The following is a 19,719-nucleotide window of genomic DNA, read 5'->3' as shown; positions in this document are numbered from 1 at the left end:
GCGGGACTTCATGCCTGGGGGCGGGGCCGAGGCTGCCCGAGGGCCGGATTGGAGGAGGAGATTCGATTGGTGGGAGGGGCCTGAGGCGGAGCAGAGATTGGAGGGCGTGGCCAGTGGGCGGGGCTACGGGGGCCGGCGCGGCCCAGCGCGCATCGGCGGCGTTTCCCGGCGCCCCCCGCGGCAGATTGTACACAATCATCATGGCCGCCGCCGCGTCCGCCGCCGCCGAAGGTAGGAGCGGGCGGCCCGGGACGACGTGGGGCCGGGGCCGGCGGGGCGGGGCCGACGCGGCGCGGGGCGGGGCCGGTGGCGGTAGGCGGAACGCCCAGGGCCGGGGCCGGGCGGCTCCCCGGGGCCGGGCTCTTTCCCTCCGCTCCTCGCAGGTGCCGCGGAGCCGGGCATGGAGGCTGAGGCGCCGGGCTGCGGCGGGGAGAGCGGCTCGCCGCGGAGCGAGGGGTGTCGGTCCGCGCAGCCGGGAGCCGTGAGCAACGGCAGCGACGCGGAGAGCGGGCAGGAGCTGGTGGAGCTGCGGGTGATCTGGAACAAGAACAAGTACGACGTGAAGTTCCGCCTGGACAGCACGGGCGCAGACCTGAAGCAGAAGATCCACTCGCTGACAGGTGCGTGGGGCGGCCCCCAGGCCTCGTCCCGGCCGCCGCCCCCTCACCCCCCTCCCCGTTCCCCCTAGGCCTGCCCCCCGCCATGCAGAAGGTGATGTTTAAAGGGCTGCTGCCCGAGGAGAAGACGCTGCGAGAGATCAAAGTCACCAACGGTGCCAAGATCATGGTGGTGGGCTCCACCATCAACGACGTGCTGGCCGTCAACACGCCCAAGGATGCGGCTCAGCAAGAGGGGAAGGCAGAGGAGAGCAAGAAGGAGCCGCTCTGCAGGCAGAAGGTGCGGGGGGTCCCAGGGGCCTGGGGGGACGGGGTGGGTGGGACTGTGTGCTGCTTGCACCGTGCTGTGCGCCCCCCTGGTTGTGGAGAGGCCTGGCGGAGCTGTGCGGTCCCAGCACAGAAACAGCAGAAACATTTCGTGTTGTTAGCACAGGGAAAGCCGGTATTAAATGTAACTCGCAGCTAACAACTTTTTGTTGGTGTAAAACAACTGGATTTCTAAAAGCCGTCTTTCAGATGTGTGCGGGGGCAGTTCTCTCTGTGCTGAGGGCAGCGTGGCTGCTGAGCATCCCCCTCACACCCGGGACTCCCTCCTGCAGTGCCATTCTGTGGCTGCACCGTAGTATTGTGGGCTGGTGGAGAATTTTCAGGTGTTAGCGACCTCCCTCAGATAAACTGGCTTAAAAGCTTAAAAATGTACACATTGATCTGCAACCTTTATGAGACGTGCTTTTGTTTTTTCTGTAATTTATCATAGTTCACGTTCACTGTAAGTTCCATCATTGCTTAAAGGTACTCAGCAACTTCTGAGCTCTGAGCATGGTTTTCTTGGTTACTACTGCTCTAATCTTCCTGTTTGGTGCTGTGTTGCGGTATGCTGCACTGTCAGATCTAGAGGACTTTCTACCATTCACTGAATATAACCCCTGACTGTTAAAACTGTCTTGCCCAGTGCCAGCCATGTGATTCAGCATGTACTTTTCAAAGTGAAACTCGTATTCTTTTTACGTGTATATATTTATACCTTTGTGCATCATACCAAGGATGCTGCCCTTCGCATTATACTGGGATTTTATTCATCTCTGTAATTCATGCAGGCTATTGTAGGGAGTGCTCAGTTAACTTTGAGAATTAACCGTTTCCTGCGTGACAAATGGTTTATGGATGGTCTTTAACTGTCTCTTAGTGCTACTGAGATATGTTGGACTCAGGGTGCGTCGGAAGCAAATTGAGGAGCTCTGTTGTGTACGTGTAAATTTTCATTTCCCTTTTTACATTGTAGCAACACAGAAAAGTATTGGATAAAGGAAAACCTGACGATGTGATGCCTTCCATTAAAGGTGTTCAGGTAGGTAAGTGGGTACGTGGTTTATTGTCACAATCAGAGAAGAGGTGGATTTTTTTCTTGTTTTGTTTTTTGTGGCTTGAGACTGACTGTGCTGGTTTTAACTTTCCTTTGTGTCTGGGAAGAAAGCTGCTAAGTTGGGTTGTTTTTGTGCTTCAGAAAGCAAAAGGGTACGGCTTTTCCTCTTGCTCATTCCCTGTGACTTACCACGTTGCCTTTGTTGTAGGAGCGCCTACCAGCTGTGCCATTATCTGGCATGTACAACAAATCGGGGGGGAAAGTAAGATTGACCTTTAAACTCGAGCAAGACCAGCTATGGATTGGTACAAAAGGTGAGAAGCGCTAAAACTCTGAGGTGGTTAATTGGTAATTGGAGCATAAATGAATCGTGGGAACGAGAAATATCTTCTGGCGTGACTGAATCGTGTTTGAGAGATAATATTGTCATTAATTCAAAACTAAATGCTGCTGCTGTTCTTCAAATGCCTTTCTCTCCAATTGTTGAACATCGGTTGATACTTTATTTCTGTTCTTGAAAAACTTGAGCTCAGTGGTGCCAGACGTACATTCCAGTCTGCTATTCATAGCTCTGAACGTGAATTACAATATTTGGCATTTCTCATGTATCTCAAAAGCTCTTCATAAACATTGGTTCAATGCCAGCATCGCATAGAGGCCCGGTGACTTGGCTGAGACTCTGAAGAATCCTAGAACTGGGAATAAGAGTAGGAGTGTTGGCATCTTTGTTGTTATCTGTCCTTCCAACAAAAATCAGGGGGGTGTCTTGTTTCAGCGATGTACAGCTGCAGGAGCTGCAGCATGTGCTGCTGTGCAGAGGAATCAGTTTACTGTCTCGAGTGGTGCCAGAAGGAGCTGAAAGTGCTGCAGTGATAGCACGCAGCACTGAAGGTGTCACAGAGAATCCCCCTGCCTCCAAAGGAAGCCGTGCACTTTTAGTTTGGCTGGGATGGGACAATATTGTAATGAATAGAAGGGCTTGCTCGCTCTGCCAGTAAAGTAACCTAATTGGATATAGTATTAGCTTGGGATGGCACATTCAGCTGCTACATTTTTTCCAAAGTAAGCAGAAATCTCCTGTCTACAGCAATCTTGACTGTGAAAACTTTCTGGCTTTAAAAACTCTATGGACACTCATTGGAGTAGCATCTCTTAGGCTTAGTGACAGAGATGATGTATTTTCTATAGGTTGGGCAGGTGGGTCTTTTTGTCACTGATAATGTATTTAAAGTGCATGATCAGTGTTTAGGTAATTAATACTCTTCTCTCCTACATCAGTTTCAAATCCAGTATTTCTGAGGTGTTCTAGATTACTGCTCCTTAAGCTTTGAAACTTGATTCTTCACCTAATTGACTGTCTTTAATATAACCTGTTTCCCTACTTCATGAAATTAGCAGCAGCTTACTTCCTTCAGGGACTGGCTGTAATTGCTGGCTGTTGGTAGGGGAAAAACTCCTTCCTGCTCTGAGAAATGCGTGGCACATGCCAGCACGTCAGGGCTAGGATGAGCACAACTGGCTGTTAACGTGTTTTCTTCATTTATCAGTCCTGAAAAACTGAAACTGATTCTTTTGTCTTTACATCACAATGTTTATTTCCCCGCTTACTTTTTAACAATAAGTTTGGTTTGTTGTTTGTTTTTCTTCTGGATCACAGAGTAGTTCTATAGATCTAAGGATTCATTATTTAATTTCTCCGCTGTAGAATACTTGTGGTTTTCTCTGTCATATCCAAGAGGATAATGTAAGGCTGACACAGAAAGCTGAACTGGAAGGGAGCACCTTGGGGTTAAGTCATCAGAAAGAAGTGGGGACATAGGAGAGAAATCTGCCACGAGTGATGTACTTTGTGCTTGGTGGTGGTTACTGCTGGCTGGCACCAGGCTGCAGGAATTGTAGCCATTTTCATTCCCTGTTTATCCATAAATGTCTCTTTGCCTGTGCTCCTAAAGTAACAGTGGACCACTGTCTCAGGATGGAGCCAGGGCTAGCTGAGGGTTAGCCAGCCTCACTTTGCTCAGCTGTCTTCAGCCTTGCAGTTCTGTCTTAGTCAATCCTGAATGCTCTTCCCTGGCCTGGCTCTCAGTGTGAGCGCTGTGCTGGTAAGAGTGGAGCTTTTGGAAGTAATGGAGGTGATGTTTGAAGTTAGCATAACATTCTACTTCATACATTGGAAATAATGCTTTGATCAATTTTAATGTAGAAAGAACAGAAAAGTTACCCATGGCGTCCATTAAAAATGTGGTGAGTGAACCTATTGAAGGACATGAGGATTATCACATGATGGTAAGTAATGTCTCCACTTCAATAATATCATTCCAGTTACAGAATATGCAGAAGTAAAGCTGTCAGAATAGAGCAGTGCTGGAACTGAAAGCAGTACCAGCTTGGTGTGTTGTGGAATGTCAGAATGTCAACATTGTCTGCTAACACAATGTAAATATTTGGGCCGGCACATTGAGTGTCTGCCACTGTGGAAATCCGGGCTGGTTTCACAAGTGTCAGTGCAAATTAGTGCCCTCTGTCTTGTGACAGCACGAGCATTTTTACCGGTGTAAGAGCATAACTCAGGATTTCTTAGTATTAGAGAGACTTTCCTTTATCTAGTTTAATTTCTGGTTTCTATTGTATTCTGTTTGTATAAACAGGCCTTGCTGGAGGTTTAAAAGTGAAAAGTGGTTTGATTCTGTAACGTTTTTCCCCATGGGATTTTCTGAAATGCTGGTGTTGGGTGCAGGAAAGTAACGCACTTGAGAAGCAAGCAGTGCTGATTCTGCTGGGTTATTTTTTGTCTGTTTCTTTTAATCTCTGGTTTCTTTTGAGGTTTTGCTTTATGGAGCACAATAAGTAACTTCTAATGCTGAAGTAAGTTCTGTATACGAGTCTGTGCTCTTACTTTAGGAGAAGAAATGCTGTGCCTTAAAACTACAGTCTGCAGGAGTGAGCTGGTCAAGTCTTTGCTCAACTGTTTGGTTTTTTGATCACTGATAAAAGAAAACGTCTTCCTCTGGATATGATAAAAGAGTGATTCTAAGACAAGGGTGGAGGTTGTTGGCATGCTGTGGTGCTCGTCCTCCCTTCTCCCTGCTGACAAAACTAGAGAACAGGACATTATCTAAATCTATTCTAGTCTGTGAGATTTCATTAATTAAAACATGATCATCGCCTTAGTTCCTGTTCAGCTTCCGAGCTTTGTGCATTCTGCTGGTACCTGTAGAAATTTATCTTTGGGTTACACGGTACGTTCTGTCTTCCAGAGTAAATTCCTCACGTCCTTGAGACTGGCTGAGAGATTTTGTCGCAGTGAGAGTACCTTAAAAAGAAAGAGCTCGTTGCTCTCACGGGGACTTTGCAGTTGTTTCACGGAGGGATGTTTCCTTTCATTTCATACAAAGTGCCTGTAGTGCTTAGAGGTGTTTGGAGGAGGCCGTGGTGTAGCAGCCTTGTGTGATTTTGCAGAGCATAAACATACGTCCGCTCTGTCTGCTGTCAGCTGTTCTGTTTCCCATTTGTAAACGTTGTTGTTCTTAACTTTGCAGGCATTTCAGCTGGGCCCAACAGAAGCGTCTTACTACTGGGTCTATTGGGTACCAAATCAGTATGTTGATGCAATCAAAGACACGGTGCTGGGAAAATGGCAGTATTTTTGAAAGCACGCTCACCTCTGGCACAGGAAAATGACACAAAGCTAAGGACACTGCTGGGAGAGGCCTCCAGCATGCCTGGATGTGACAGTCCTGGAACTTATTAATAAAATATGATAAAAGAGGCATTGATGGAAGCCAGAGGTGATGTTCTTTCACCATTAGTTTACTTTTAACTTAAAATTTTCACCATCCCTTTTCTGCAGTCAGCTTCAACCGTATTTAAAGCAAAATGCAGTGGAAATCAATAAATTCTAATTCACAAAATACTGTGTGTAATACACTTAAATCCGCTGAGAGTTGATCTTCCAATTTAGTTTTAAAAAGAAACTATTGCAATGTATTATTGAGGATTTTTTTTTTTACACGGTTTGAACAAAAAACAACTATTTTCATAACCTTTCGGTTACGAGCATTCGACTCAATTTAGTGACTTGGTTGTGACTGAGAATTTCGGAAGCAGTTTATTTTTAGAAGTAAACTTGAAGCAGTGTAACAGTATGCAAAATGGATGTTCAGCAAGCCATATACTGCTGGCCCTTTTCTTTCGGTGGCAAAGCTCTGCGTTTATTTGTTTTTCAACCCAAAGATGCCCTCCCTGTTTTGTTTTGTTTAACCCCCCTCCCCCTCTCCCCCAATGCTGGAAGCTGTGGGTTGGGATTCTGTGGCATGTATGGAGCAGAGCAACACCACTGTGACCCGGTGCTGCTCACTGTCCTGCTTTGTACCGCTGTTGTTTCCCTCTCTGCTCCACTTCTGCCCGAAGTGCTGCATTATGGAGCTCTGTGTGCACTGCAGCCCCGAGTCACATTGCAGCTGTTGTGACAATGCTTACCTGTCTGACTGGAGAACAGACCTTCAGAAAGCTCCGGGCTGCGCTCCATAACCGTGCTGGTGCGTGCTGAAGCAGTAATGCAGATCTCACAAAGGAAGCGAACTGAACAGGCCTTCCTTCTCCTATTTATGTTGGGGAGGAGGACAGAGGTGGGAGAGGGAAGTTCTGATGCCATTTTGCATCGTAAATAACTGCAGTAGCCTTTTGTGATCCAAATCTGAAAGCGGATGGGTATCTTCTTCAGTGAACCCTGCCAAACCAGGGGGACCTGTCCAGCAACTGACCTGAAATTTCAGTTACCTTCCAGCTTTTCTTTGGCTCGAGTTTACAGTAAGTTCTTACAGTAAGTTCTTGCATCCAGTTCTGTCCCAAATACCGTTCCGTGCCATTGGTTTGTGGTGTTCAGTGTCATCTCAGCAATTAACGTGCCATTTATCTCAGGTTTTCTGCAGGGACCTTCCAGTCCTGACAAGGTGCACATCCCTACCAGATTGTATGTGCAGTCAGACTGAGTCAGTCTGTCTGCGTGTTAAATCTGCAGCTAACAGATGGCAGTTTGGTTTTGGTTGTTTTAACCCTGTAAGCTTAATATCCTCAATCCCAAATAGCTCAGCATTTTGTGAAACTTGCTTAGAAACATCCTTTTAGGAGCAGCTGAACTGAATATATTCCATATCCATCTTTTGCTTGCCTTGAAATAGCCCAGTTGAAACTCAGCAGGTGCAAACTCCTAAATGACTATTTATTTTGTTTTATCCGAGAGGCTTGGGAAAGTTTTCACTTCATGGTATGTGTTAAGGGTGCGTATTTACCTGTAGGCTCTTGATAGCAACGTAAGCAGCTTTTGTTTTGTCCTTTCAGTTAGAGCACTGATGCAATACGAATTGTAAAGGTGTTCCATATCCAAGATAGAACCTGGTGATGTTCTGGTTACTGCTATTGTGTGAGGTCTCTGCCTATGGTGCTGCAGCAATGCAGGAGCCCTGGGGGCTGCAGATGGGGGCTCTTGCAGTGGGTTGGAGATAGCAATTCTTCTGTCACTCTTACTTTCTGATTGCCAGTGCGGGTGTTAAAGCTTTAATTTTAACTTTCAGTCCCTGGTGGAAGGTGTATGTGCTGCAGTACTCCATCATTTGTTGTAGCTGGTGTATGAGGGTAATTAATGATGTTGGTGTCTTCTGTCCCTTGGGTTCACCTTTGCACTCATCTGTCTCTTTGGTTCAGGCTGTTAGCTCCACTCACTGCCTGGCTTGCTTGGAGCTCTCTGCATCCATTCACACCCAATTTCCTCCCCTGCTCTTTCCCTGCTTGCCCCTGAGCCATTTGTCTGTGGCTCAGCTCCTCCCTGAGGTGCTGTGGAGTCTGGGTTTGGTGCAGGATCATGGTGAGTACGCGTGGCACCGTGGGCATTGCCCACTGCCGAGGCCAGAGGGGGCACCAGGAGCAGCAGTGCACCTTCCCTGCACCTTCCCAGCCTGTCCCCACTCTGTGCTGGGGGCAGCAACTTGTCTCAAACCGAGTATGAAAGTTGGGGGTAACAAAGCAGCTTTAGATATGAAGGAAAAAAAATGTTAAACAAAGATGATCAAAAGAGGTTCTGTTTAGGTTCTTCTTTTCTATTTAAATTTGATTTGAAGTCTTGAATTTCTTTAAATATGAATTTCTTTAAAATACAGCAAAGCGATGCTTGCTGGAAGTGCTTTAATTGGGGTTTGTTGGATCATTACAGTGGGTTTCTCAGGAGTTCTCTGAAGCCAATATTCTTACTGAACTTAGCAGCATCTCTTTTAAGATCCTCTCTCTTTTTGGAAGGATGCGGAGCTCTTTCTCATCTGCTGTGTGCCCGTTTCTTCAAGGCAGTTATTGTCATTGATCATTAACATCCAAGAGAACACGCTGTGTGTTTAGTCCTGCTGTGCTGTAGTCCATCTGACTGGAGCTGTGTGCCAGGCTGCTGCTGCTGCCTCTGGGTTTGCTCTGAGAGCTGTGGTACTCCCCAGGGCTGGTGGGCATGAAGCAATGCTGTGCAGGAGGCAGCTTTGGTCCCCACTGCGCCGTGGTGTCAGATGTGATGTGAAGATGTAAGGAGTGCTTTCAGTTGGCTGATGAAGGTTGCTTTGAGATCCAATGTGTACTCTTCCATAGGAAGTTTTTGGTAATAGCTGCAGCGATTCCTATGCAAAAGCTTAAACAACGCTTAAACAACAATCCGATGCCTTTCTATGGAGATTGTTTCCCTGTTGTGTGTATAGATGTCTTTCCCCACGAGCGCTGTGTATGGGGGTTCCTTAGGAAACCATACCAGGTGTGTTGGGTTTATTGCTCAGTGGTGGAAGCAACCAGAGCACAAACACGTGGTGGCAGCTGCAATTCCCACTGCTGCCCTGTCCCACCCCAGCAGCCCTGCTGCAGTCAATTTGCTCATTGGGGTGCTCCAGCTTCCCCAGTGCTGTTCCCACCCCCCCTGCCTGCTGCCGGGGTCCCCTTCCTCGTTCAGAGCACAGCATTCCTTCTGCAGCTGCTTTGCATCCCAAGAATGAGCAATTCCTGGATTCGTTTTTCACTCGGATTTTAAAAAGATATCATTTAAACCTTGTTTGGGTCCGATCACAGAACGTGTCCTGCATGAAAACGCTGTATTATTTACACATCTTTTCACATCTAGTTTAAAGGCAATCATTAATTTCCATCAGAGTCTGATGAGAAACAGGTAACTAAACTCACAAAAGAGAGAAGGGGAGATGAATTCCAGGACCCAGACAAGCTGTTCACACACAGTGCTCACATCTGGTGTGCACACACATACATATGCACACACACTCACATCAGCCCCAATGCCTGAGCTGTGGCCAAGGCTTCCCATGCCCTTACAGCACAGCATTCCCACCCAGCAGCGTGCCAACCCCATGCAGCAAGGTTTGCTTTCAGTCTTCCTTTGTTGGCTTCCTCTTTCCCTCTGTAACATCATTTCCCAATCCAACTGCTTTCGTTCTGTGCCACGTTCCCCCTGTTGCCTTCAGCCACGGATTTGCTCGCTGCACTCCCAGAAGTTCATGATGTCTTATCCGTGTTCCGAGCCATTCATTCTTTTGTTTCTTGTTCTAACAAAACAAACAAGATCTTTGATGTTTGTGTCCACTGCAGGTTTATTTCAAATGGAATATGTCAGTACCATGTTTAATGGTATTTTTAAATAATCTATTGCCTATTTCTGGGGAGCGGGAGATGACATATTTAGTCTTAGATTTGCACTGCTGGATTTTTTTAAGTGTAACCTTGACTGGTTATCCTATTGTTTTATTCTGTAAGATTAATTGGTCTTATGAATTAAAGTTTGATAATGAAGTCTGTCTGTGTTGGAGTCTTTGGGCCATTCTGCACACACCAACTGCAGCTCGTGGCGTGAGCGAGGCTGGAGCCTGCTGTGTGCCTGGAGCCGTCACAGCCAGGAGCCCCTGCACTAGGGCTGGTCCTGATGCTATCAGTGCTGCTCTCTGGGAGATTTCAGCTCAGTGCCTTATGTTGTTAATTACAAAAAGGAGGTGAGTTACGGTCAGCACTTCCTTAGCTCCCTGTTCACCCTAAGGGTACGGCCTTGTTTTAGTTCATAGGATGCCCGTATTGTGCTGAGTGTGCCCAGCCACTATCCTGATATGGGCAGGGTCAGCCCCTGAAAAGCAGGTGCCCCTACAGCGCTGGCTCTTAAAGCTTAGCATGTGCTGTCACGTGCTTTAGAAACTTTCTTCCCCTCTCTCCATCCGCTGGGGGGCGGGGAGGGGTGGGAGAACGGGGTGAGATAAAACTTCCAGCGCTAGTGCTGCAATGAAGTTCAACGTAGATGATAACATACACGCGTCAGATGGAGTAACGTCCCTTCCGCGCGATATCGAGGCGTGCTCTAAATCATAAGGGGCAACGTCATGATTTATAGGGGCCGGGGGGGGGGGGGGGAAACCTGAGGGCGCTTCCCTTCCCCTTTAGCGTGTCTGCGGGGAGAACGCGTCCTACCCCCGGTGCTGCCGCAGGAGGATCAGCCCAGCTTATCAGCGCGGCGCAGCTCCGATAGACGCAACCCGGAGATCCTACCGCCCCCCCGCCCCGTTCTCGTGCGGCCGCCCCGGGCCGGGAGGGGGCGGCGGAGAGGAAACCGCGTCCTGGTTCCGGCCCGGCCCCGTTGCCTCTCGGGCGACAGCGCTGCCCCGCCCGGCCCCGCGCTGTGCCAGCGGCATGTCCGTGCCATGGGCGGCCCTGCCGCGCTGCTCCTCGCGCTGCTCCTCGTGCCGCCCGCGCAGGTACGGCACTATGGCACTACGGGACTATGGGACTATGGCTCTATGGCACTACGGGACGCGTGGTTCTGCGAGCGGCGCTGCGGGGTGCGCGGGAGGCGCCCGTGGGACGGCCGGGTGCGGGAGCGGTGGGTGCGCTCCGTGTGAGTGCGAGCCCGGGGGGTGGGCGCCCCGCAGCTGGACGGGCGATGCGATGCGATGCGATGCGGCACGGAGCGGGGCCGGCAGCGGGCTGCGGTGGAGCTGGCAGAAGGAGAAGAGAGGGACGGAGCTGCGAGGGCCGAGGGAGGTTTGGAGGGACGGAGGGAGGCAGCGGCAGTGACGTCTGCGGCTCTGCCTGGGCGGCGGTGTCGGTTCCGGACCCCCCGACGACTCTCAGGGCTGCGGCACCGGGGGGGATTTCTGCGGGAGGCCCCGGGCAGGACGGATCGGTGGGCTCCGCTGCGACCAACGCTGGGTCCTACGGACGGGCAGCCCCGCGGGCAGGGGTTGTGCTGGGTCCTGCTCTTTCCGCCTGGCCGGGTCCTCAGGCTGAGCCCTGTGCTTGGTTCACGGCCGAGCTGCGGGTCAGAGCCGGTGCGGCGGTGGGGTGAGCAGCCGGGACCCCGTGCACAGAGCGTCGGTCCGCGGGCAGCGAGCAGTCGGGCAGCAGGTGCCGTCCCCGCGCTTCCTGTACCGCGTCATTCCAGTCCCCATCCTGTTTGTTAATGGGGTGAGGCCAGAGGGTGAGCGTGGCAGGTGAGCTGGCGCTTGTGAATGTGGACATGGCACACGGAAGCAGCAGTTCCCTTCCCCACAGTAGGTTTGCAATTAGTCCCCAATCATAAAGGCAGCTGCAGCGCACGGCTGTGAGAGCCTTCACCATTAGTTGTGCTTCTGGCATTAAAACTCACCCAACAAGTTTGCTTCTGGAAGCAGCTGGTGGCTGGGCTACGTGTGTCACCCTCAGGAGAGGCCACTAGGACTGCAGGATGCAGTCGCCCCGCAGCCAGCCCTGCAGGCACAGCACGCCCCAGAGCAGTGGGGGTTTGGCACTTCTGCCACCCATTCATAAAACACAGCACCTCTGGGCAGCTCCTAGCAGCTGCCATCCTCTGCCATTCCATATCACAGACCTGATGGCTGGGTGTGCTGTGCTTGGCACAGAAGATTTTCCTCACTTGGGAACAGGGAGGACCATGGTCTACTTCCCTGCAGCCTGCTTCCTTGCTCTGTGGGAGCCACACAGCACGGTGCTGTTGGATGGCACAGCACCGTGCTCATCCCCAGTCCATCCGTGCCCTGAGGCCTCCATTTCTGCCCACAGTGCCTCAAAGATAGCGCTGTGACCGTCCCAGAAACCCTGCTCTTCATATCCACGCTGGATGGAAACCTCCACGCGGTCAGTAAGAGCACCGGCGATGTCAGGTGGACCCTGAAGGACGGTGAGTGCCAGCCCAGGGCTCACCCTGCAGCTCTGTGCACTCCCCAGGGCTGCCGGGCACAGCTCTGTCCCCACACAGCTGCTGGCAGAGAGCATTGGCTGTGCTGCTGGCCGTGACTATTCTGGGTCTGACATGCAAATAGGTCTGCCCTGAGCATGCCAGCACACGGCTGTGTGTAAACACTGCCACGCTGTGCCCTGCAAGGGGTGAGGCTGCTGACGTGTGTGTGTGTTTCGCTCTCTCTTTCAGATCCCATTCTGCAGGTGCCGGTCTATGTCGCAGAGTGAGTATTGCTGTCCTGCCAGACAGCCTGTTACCTCCAGCCCTGCAAGAGGCATTCAGGGATGCTGACAGGTGGGGCTAACCCTGAGAAACCAACCCATTCACAGCCTTAGAGAAAGTCACCATGCCCTGCTTTGTGTTAGCACTTCATGCACAACGATGTGCAGTAGCTGTGGCAGACCAGTACCACCATGAACAAAAGGATGGGAGTGAAATCAGAGGAAATCCCTGAGTCCCCTTCAAGCTGCAGGGGACCTGGGGACAGCAGGGAGCTACTCGTGCTGGTTTGGGGCAGAAGGGAACCATCCACGACCTCTGCTGGAGGGGTCACCTTATTGCATCTCCTGCTCAGCCATTGGTGTGTTCCTGGAGGTTGGGTGCAGCTCACACGTTGTTCTCTTGCTTTTCAGACCAGCTTTTCTGCCAGACCCCAACGATGGCAGCCTGTACATCCTGGGAGGGAAGAAAAAAGAAGGCCTGATGGTCAGTGGGGGCTGCAGCCCACCTGTCCCTTCTGCACCCCTGGGCTGTGGCAGCTGTTGGTCCCTGACACCGTGACGTGTTGGTTGGGTGCTGTGGGGTGGCACAGCTGCACGGGGCTGTGCTGTCTGGGAGCATCCAGGCTCAGTTCTGGGTGCAGGGAGGCTGCAGCTCGGGCTGGCTGTGGCACCATGGCCACACTCTCTCTGTGTTGCAGAAGCTGCCGTTCACCATCCCGGAGCTGGTCCAGTCATCACCGTGCCGCAGCTCGGATGGGGTGCTCTACACCGGTATGGGAGCTCGGGCAGCACTGCTGCTGGGGAAAGTGCCTGATGCATGAGCGTGGAGCTGCAGGGAGGGAGTGGGGAGAGCTCGTGGATGCGTGGCCATAGGCTGGGAGGGGTGGGGAGGAGGCAGCTGTTGAGTGGGAGAGCAGCGCTGCGGAGCCTTAGGGCAAAGTGTGCTCTCGTTGGCAGGGAAGAAGCAGGACACCTGGTTCATTGTGGACCCCAAGTCAGGGGAGAAGCAGACCACGCTCTCAACAGAGGCCTGGGATGGGGTGTGTCCCTCCAGCCCACTGCTCTACATCGGACGCACCCGTAAGGCTGTCCACCCCCCCACTCACCCTCTGGGTCCCAGGGGGTGCTGGGCTGTCCAGCCTCCTCCATGGGGGCTGCAGCTATCCGGGGTGTTCTGTGTGACTGCTGCCAGCAGCAGGCTCTGCTGTCCCTTTGGAAGTGGTAAAAGAGCAGAGTGTGGTTTTCTCCAGCAGCACGCTTTGCTGTTGGGCTCAGCGCTACCAATGTGCTGAGGCTGGAGCTGGCACTGGCTTCATGCTGGCAGCTCCTGGGGTGTCAGCATTTCCCCTCCAGATATCCAAGGCACTGTCCCTATGGCACACAGTGACTGTGCTGCTCTGCTCTCGCCCCAGAGTACGTCATCACCATGTATGACACCAAGACGAGGGAGCTGCGCTGGAACGCCACCTACTCCGACTATTCAGCACCGCTCTACGAGGAGTCCTACCCCTACAGTGAGTGTCCCTGGCCCTGCCCACACTGACTATGCCATGGTGCTGCTGCAGCTGGGACCTGCCATGGCTGCTGGAGAATGCGGCTGCTGTGCCTTGCTGTGCTGTGTTGTGCTAGGGCTCACCTGCCTGGCAGAGATGGAGCCATGGCTCTGGGATGGGCAGCATGCGTTTCTCTGGCACAGGCAGTCCCCTCGTCCCATCGCTGTGCCTTGTAAGATACCCATGGAGCTGCGGGATGCATTGGGTCACCCCAAGCACACAGTGCATGGCTGGTACAGGTGGAGGGATGCAGCCACACAGGCAGCAGCTCTACATTGCCTCCCTTTCTATGTCCATCCAGAAATGTCTCACTTTGCCTCCAGCGGGGACGGCCTGGTGGTGACACTGGACAAAGAGAGCGGCGAGGTGCTGTGGGCGCAGAACTACGGCTCACCTGTGGTTGGCATCTACATGTGGCACCAGGACAGCCTGCGGCGCATCCCCCACCTCAACCTGGCCATGGAGACACTGCGCTACCTGACCTTCCACTCGCAGGACATCCACCTCGCCAGCTGGAGCCACCAGAGCGTGAAGGACTTCACAGCCACCAAGACCCAGCTGCTGTAGGTGACGCAGTGTGGGGTCCCACTGGGGTGGCTCCAGGTGGTGGCTTAGTGTCAGTGAGGCACTGTCACAGCTGCCAACATCTTAAGGGAGGTGGGATGCCAGCGGGTCCCAGCAGTGACAAGCGGTGGCACTGGGGTGCTCATGCCCTCCTGCTCCACTGAGCTGGTGCTGCACCCGTATTGCAGGCCAGCGCTGTACGTGGGGAAGCATGCGGCCAGCTTCTATGCATTGACCTCCCTGGTGCATGGCAGTGTAGCACTGGTGGTGAGTATCTGAATCCCTGTGCCATCCTGTGTGTGCACCTCATCCCCATTGCCCCATCCTGCAGCCGCAGGGGATCACGCTGGCCAGGATCGATGGCCCCACCACAGCTGACGTGACCATGAGAGAGTCAGGAGAGTGTGAGATCACCCCCAGCACCGATGTCAAGTACCCACAGGGCAGCATCACTGCACTGCACAACCAGTGGCTACTGATAGGTGCGGGGCCACATATGATGGGTGGGGGCTGCCTTGCCGTGTAGCTACAGCTCTCAGCTCTCGGCTTTCCCTCACCCCAGGGCACCATGAGCTGCCTCCCGTGGTGCACACCACCATGCTCAGAGCCTTCCCTGAGAACCTGAGAAAGGTGACAGAAACCATCATTCCCCGCAGCTCTCCTGCCAGGACTCTGTTTGATGATGTGAGTGGTGGAGCACAGTGTGTCACTGCTCTGCTGGGGGCACCTTGGGCCGTGAGGGGCTGTGTGGGTTGGACGGAGTCCCGGCATATGGGGTGGTGTCGGGGGGGGCTTTGAGAATAGCTGGGAGCCCCAGGTGCTGTCATAACCCAGAATCCCCTCTCCTGCAGTTCCTGGCACCCAGCAGTGTGGAGGAGCTGGCACTGCGGGGCAGCGAGGGGCACGTCCCACCTGAGTCTGGCAAAAGGGAGCAAACAGAGGTGTACCCGGATACTGGCAACTGGGACCTGCTGCTGGCTGCTGTCGGCACAGCACTGCTGGGCGGTGGGGTCCTGCTGCTCCTCTTCATGGTGCGTGGGCTGCTACTGGTATCGCCTCTCAGAGCATGCTAAGGCTGTGGGTGCTGGCAGCAGCTGAGAGCATTCCTCCTTCGTGCTCCAGAAACTGCAGAAGCAGCATGAGGTGCAGCAGCAGCAGCTGGAGAAGCAGATTCAGCTCTTGCAGCAGCAACAGCAGGAGATGCTGCTCCCACATCGCAGCTCCGGTGAGGGCATCTCTGCGGCACCCAAGCAGCCAGCAGGGAGCAGAGGAAGCGCAACTGGGCTGGAGACGAGCGCTGATCCTTGTGCCCCCATGGAGCTGGTGAACGGGATGGTGAGCATGAAGCCAGCAGTGTCTGCAGGTAGGAACTGAACCAACGTCCTTTGTGGAGGAGTAATGCTAGAAGGCTGCAGGGTGTCTGCATTCCTCTGCAGAACTGGAGTCCGATGTGGTTGTCGTTGGGAAAGTTTCCTTTAACCCCAAGGATGTGTTGGGCCACGGAGCAGGAGGGACCTTTGTTTTCAGGTGGGTGCGTGGCGCCGGGACCTGTTCTGCTATGACAATGGGGAGATGGCCCCTCGCTGCACACCAACCCAGAGCCTCCAGCACAGTGAGGGGTGTGATTTTCCTACAGAAAGCCTTAGTTGAACCTCTGGTGTTCAGCTCTGGGCATCCCTCCCATGCTGGGGGGTTTGTGGTGTTGCCTGGTGCCCTGCCATCTCTCTCCATCTGCATGCAGGGGGCAGTTTGAAGGCCGGAATGTAGCAGTGAAGCGCCTTCTGCCCGAGTGCTTCCACCTCGTGGACCGTGAGGTGCAGCTGCTGCAGGAGTCAGACGAGCACCCCCACGTCGTGCGCTACTTCTGCACTGAGAAGGACAGGCAGTTCCACTACATTGCTATTGAGCTCTGCTCTGCTACACTGCAGGAGGTGGGCGCACAGTGCTCTCATGCCATGTGCTGTGGTCACCCTGGGCATTGCAAGCCTCGGGTGAATGGCTTCCCTGTGAGCTCATACACCTGACATTCTTCCTGTCCAGCCGTGCCCTGTTTGCTTCAGTACTGGCCCCATCTCACCTCTCTGCCTCTCTCTGGTTGCAGTATGTGGAGAGCCCCAGCTTCGATCGGCGCAGCCTGGACCCGGTGTCTGTTCTGCACCAGACCATGTCAGGGCTGGCACACCTGCACTCGCTCAGCATTGGTGAGGCAGTGGCATCCCTGTGGTGATGGCATCCATCAGGGCACTGTGTCCTGTTCTCAGCCATCACAGGAGCATCCCCTGACTCGACCCTGCAGCCTCAGCACCGCCTGTGGGTAACGCTGCAACCCGTCTCTTGCAGTTCATCGTGATCTGAAGCCCTGCAACATCCTCATCTCCGTCCCCAACAGCCATGGGCAGATCCGAGCTGTCATCTCTGACTTTGGGCTGTGCAAGAAGCTGCAGGGAGGGCGGCACAGCTTCAGCCTGCGCTCTGGCATCCCCGGCACCGAGGGCTGGATCGCACCCGAGGTGCTGCAGGAAGCACCGAAGGAGAACCCCGTCAGTGAGCCACATGTCCTGCTTAGCACTCACCAGCCTTCCCCTGCTGCCTCCTCCTTGCTTGCAGTGTGCTGCTGGAACACGTGATTCAGACCAGAGCAAAAGTAGCCCCAGCACAGCAGTGTTCAGTGCCAGGGCTCCCCCAGGCAGCGCTGCTCCCTGCTGCATTGCTCCTTCCCAAGGCAATGGAAGCCTGGTGGCGCAGAAGTGCTGCTTCATCCCTCTGCTCCTTGGCCCTGCTTTGGCAAACATGGGGCAGGTGGAGGTTGCACACCTGCTGGTTCCAGGGAGCCTTGTGCTTGGGTCAGCTCGCGTGGGTGCAAGGGCAGCAACTGCTCTGCTGTGTTTGTCTGGCATGGCTGCAGCTTTAGCCAGGCAAATACATCACAGAATGGAGGAGCTGCCGTGGGCTGTGAGGGGCCCATCTCCTGCCTGTGTCTTGCAGACATGTGCAGTGGACATCTTCTCTGCCGGCTGCGTTTTCTACTACGTGGTGTCAGGAGGACAGCACCCCTATGGGGACAGCCTGCGGCGTCAGGCCAACATCCTGGCAGGTGCCTGCCAGCTGCCCTGCCTGCAGGAGGACGTGCACGGTGAGGCTGCAGTGGGTGCCTGCAGTGCCTTCCCTGCTCTGAGCCCTGTGCCCATCTTCCTCGTGCCACCACTGCTCTCTTCTGTTCCGTGCACCAGACAAGGTCGTGGCCAGGGAGCTGATCACGTCTATGCTCAGCAGTGAACCCCAGAAGCGACCCTCAGCTCCTGCTGTCCTCATGCACCCCTTCTTCTGGAGCGCAGAGAAGCAGCTGCAGTTCTTCCAGGTGTGTGCCGTGCACTGCATCACACTGTGGGCAATGAATTTCTTCCTCACATCTCACACATCCCCACTGCGTGGTGCAGGATGTCAGTGACCGCGTGGAGAAGGAGCCAGCTGAGGGGGCCCTGGTGACAGCCCTGGAGGCAGGTGGCCGTGCTGTGGTGAGGACAAACTGGAGGATGCACATCTCCCTGCCGCTGCAGATGGGTAAGAAGCAGGAATATACAGGGAATGGAACGTTCTGGGTGTCAGAGAGCCCCACAGTCAGACACTGGAGGAGACAGAGGCACGCAGAGCAGAACCCCATGGCTGTGGGGCTGCACCCCCCGGCTCTCACTGCACCCTCTCATCTGCTCTCCCCACAGACCTGCGCAAGTTCCGCACCTACAAGGGCGGCTCAGTGCGTGACCTGCTGCGTGCCATGAGGAACAAGGTACATCCTACCCACCCCCCTAAGCCTGCACTGCACTGCCATCCCTCACACCCCTCTTTTCCTGCAGAAGCACCACTATCATGAGCTGCCCGCTGAGGTCCAGGAGGCACTGGGCCCCGTCCCCGATGGCTTCGTGCAGTACTTCACCTCCCGCTTCCCCCGGCTGCTGCTGCACACACACGGTGCCATGCAGCTCTGCGCCCATGAGCGGCTCTTCCGCCCCTACTATAGCCCTGAGCTGGGGGGCACAGGGAGGTGAGCGGGGTCAGCGTGGCTGCAGCACCACTTCTCGTAGCCCAGGCTACCAGAGCATCGACCTTTGGGGCTCACCTGTATGGGACTCGGCCACAGCCATCTTCCTGGATGGCCCCGGAACCTTCTGGCATCCTTCTCTCCACAGAGTTGGACAGGATGAGATGAGGACATGGGCACCTTGTGGTGCATGTAGGGTCTGCCAAACCCACGGGGCTTCTGCCTTTGCAGAACCTCAGGGTCAGACATAGGAGCCTGAAGACCAGAGAGTAAAAATTCTCTACTGCAGATGCAGTATTTTGAGAAGTCAGGGAAGGAAGGAAAACAAAATTGCTTTCCTTCAGCTGGAAGCGCTGCAGCTCAGCTGCTGGAGCCCACAGGTCACTCCTCCAATCATCAGCCTTGTTCCCAAGGTTCCTCCTGGGGAAGCAGCTGTCTGCACGCTTAGCACAGAGATGGGAGCAGAAGGACTGATAGCACAGCACTGATGACCCTGGGCACGTTCCTTATCCCCAGCTGACAGCACACAAATCAGTGCTCAGCCTCTGTCCCAGGGCTTCATCCTCCCTCTTTGCAGCGGGTCTAGGACATCATGCCAGGCCCAGGGGGAGGCTCAAAGTCCCCACCGCAGTGCTGATAGCAAGCTGGGTTTGTGCAGACCCATTTCTCTTCTTGCTGGAGTATGGGATCCTGTTACTGTAGGTAACAAGGTGTTTGTACCTGGTTTATCTTCAGAACACTGTATGGCCAAGGACATTTTATACAGAATGTTGCAAAAATAATAATAATATAAAAAAAAAAGCTTGTCTTGCTTTAAACCAGACTTGGACAAGAGCAGCAGCGGGTGCCAGCCATCAGCACTAGACTACTGCAGCAGTCCAGTGTGACTACAGCGTTAGCAAAGTGCTTGCAACATGAAACATAATCAAAGGCTCTGATCAAACAGAAAAGGGGAGGGACAGAACTGCTTTCCTCCTGCAATAAGCCCCAAGGCTCTTCTCTTTTTTTTGGCATTGCCAAAGAGCAAATCCAAGGCTGAGCTCAGCCAGCAGCTGGTGGGGATGAGAGGTCAAGAGGAATCCAGAAGTAACATGCTGCTGCCTCCCTGCC

General features: G+C 53.6%; 2 protein-coding genes across 2 annotated transcripts; both read left to right on the top strand.

Moving 5' to 3' along the window:
• Positions 1-109: 109 nt before the first annotated feature.
• Positions 110-5,769, top strand: UBFD1 (ubiquitin family domain containing 1). Its single transcript, XM_072348866.1, has 7 exons — positions 110-231; positions 384-620; positions 689-897; positions 1,900-1,965; positions 2,189-2,294; positions 4,184-4,266; positions 5,520-5,769. Exons 1-7 carry the CDS (start codon positions 201-203, stop codon positions 5,628-5,630), a joined length of 843 nt encoding a protein of 280 aa, XP_072204967.1. The 5' UTR covers positions 110-200; the 3' UTR covers positions 5,631-5,769.
• A 4,730-nt stretch (positions 5,770-10,499) lies between these two features.
• On the top strand, positions 10,500-19,383 carry ERN2 (endoplasmic reticulum to nucleus signaling 2). The gene is made up of 22 exons (XM_072349152.1): positions 10,500-10,751; positions 12,055-12,172; positions 12,422-12,455; positions 12,865-12,937; positions 13,152-13,224; positions 13,411-13,533; positions 13,866-13,967; positions 14,308-14,569; positions 14,759-14,837; positions 14,902-15,052; positions 15,133-15,254; positions 15,422-15,601; positions 15,693-15,933; positions 16,007-16,097; positions 16,312-16,501; positions 16,672-16,771; positions 16,911-17,110; positions 17,556-17,703; positions 17,801-17,928; positions 18,008-18,131; positions 18,290-18,357; positions 18,425-19,383. The coding sequence occupies exons 1-22, from the start codon at positions 10,698-10,700 to the stop codon at positions 18,614-18,616; spliced, it is 2,853 nt and encodes a 950-aa protein (XP_072205253.1). The 5' UTR covers positions 10,500-10,697; the 3' UTR covers positions 18,617-19,383.
• The last annotated feature ends 336 nt before the right edge of the window (positions 19,384-19,719 follow it).

The sequence above is a fragment of the Excalfactoria chinensis genome, chromosome 14 (assembly GCF_039878825.1).
Source record: "Excalfactoria chinensis isolate bCotChi1 chromosome 14, bCotChi1.hap2, whole genome shotgun sequence".
NCBI lineage: Eukaryota > Metazoa > Chordata > Aves > Galliformes > Phasianidae > Excalfactoria > Excalfactoria chinensis.
Note: the sequence above shows the minus strand (reverse complement) of the source record. Positions and strands in the feature narration are given on the sequence as shown.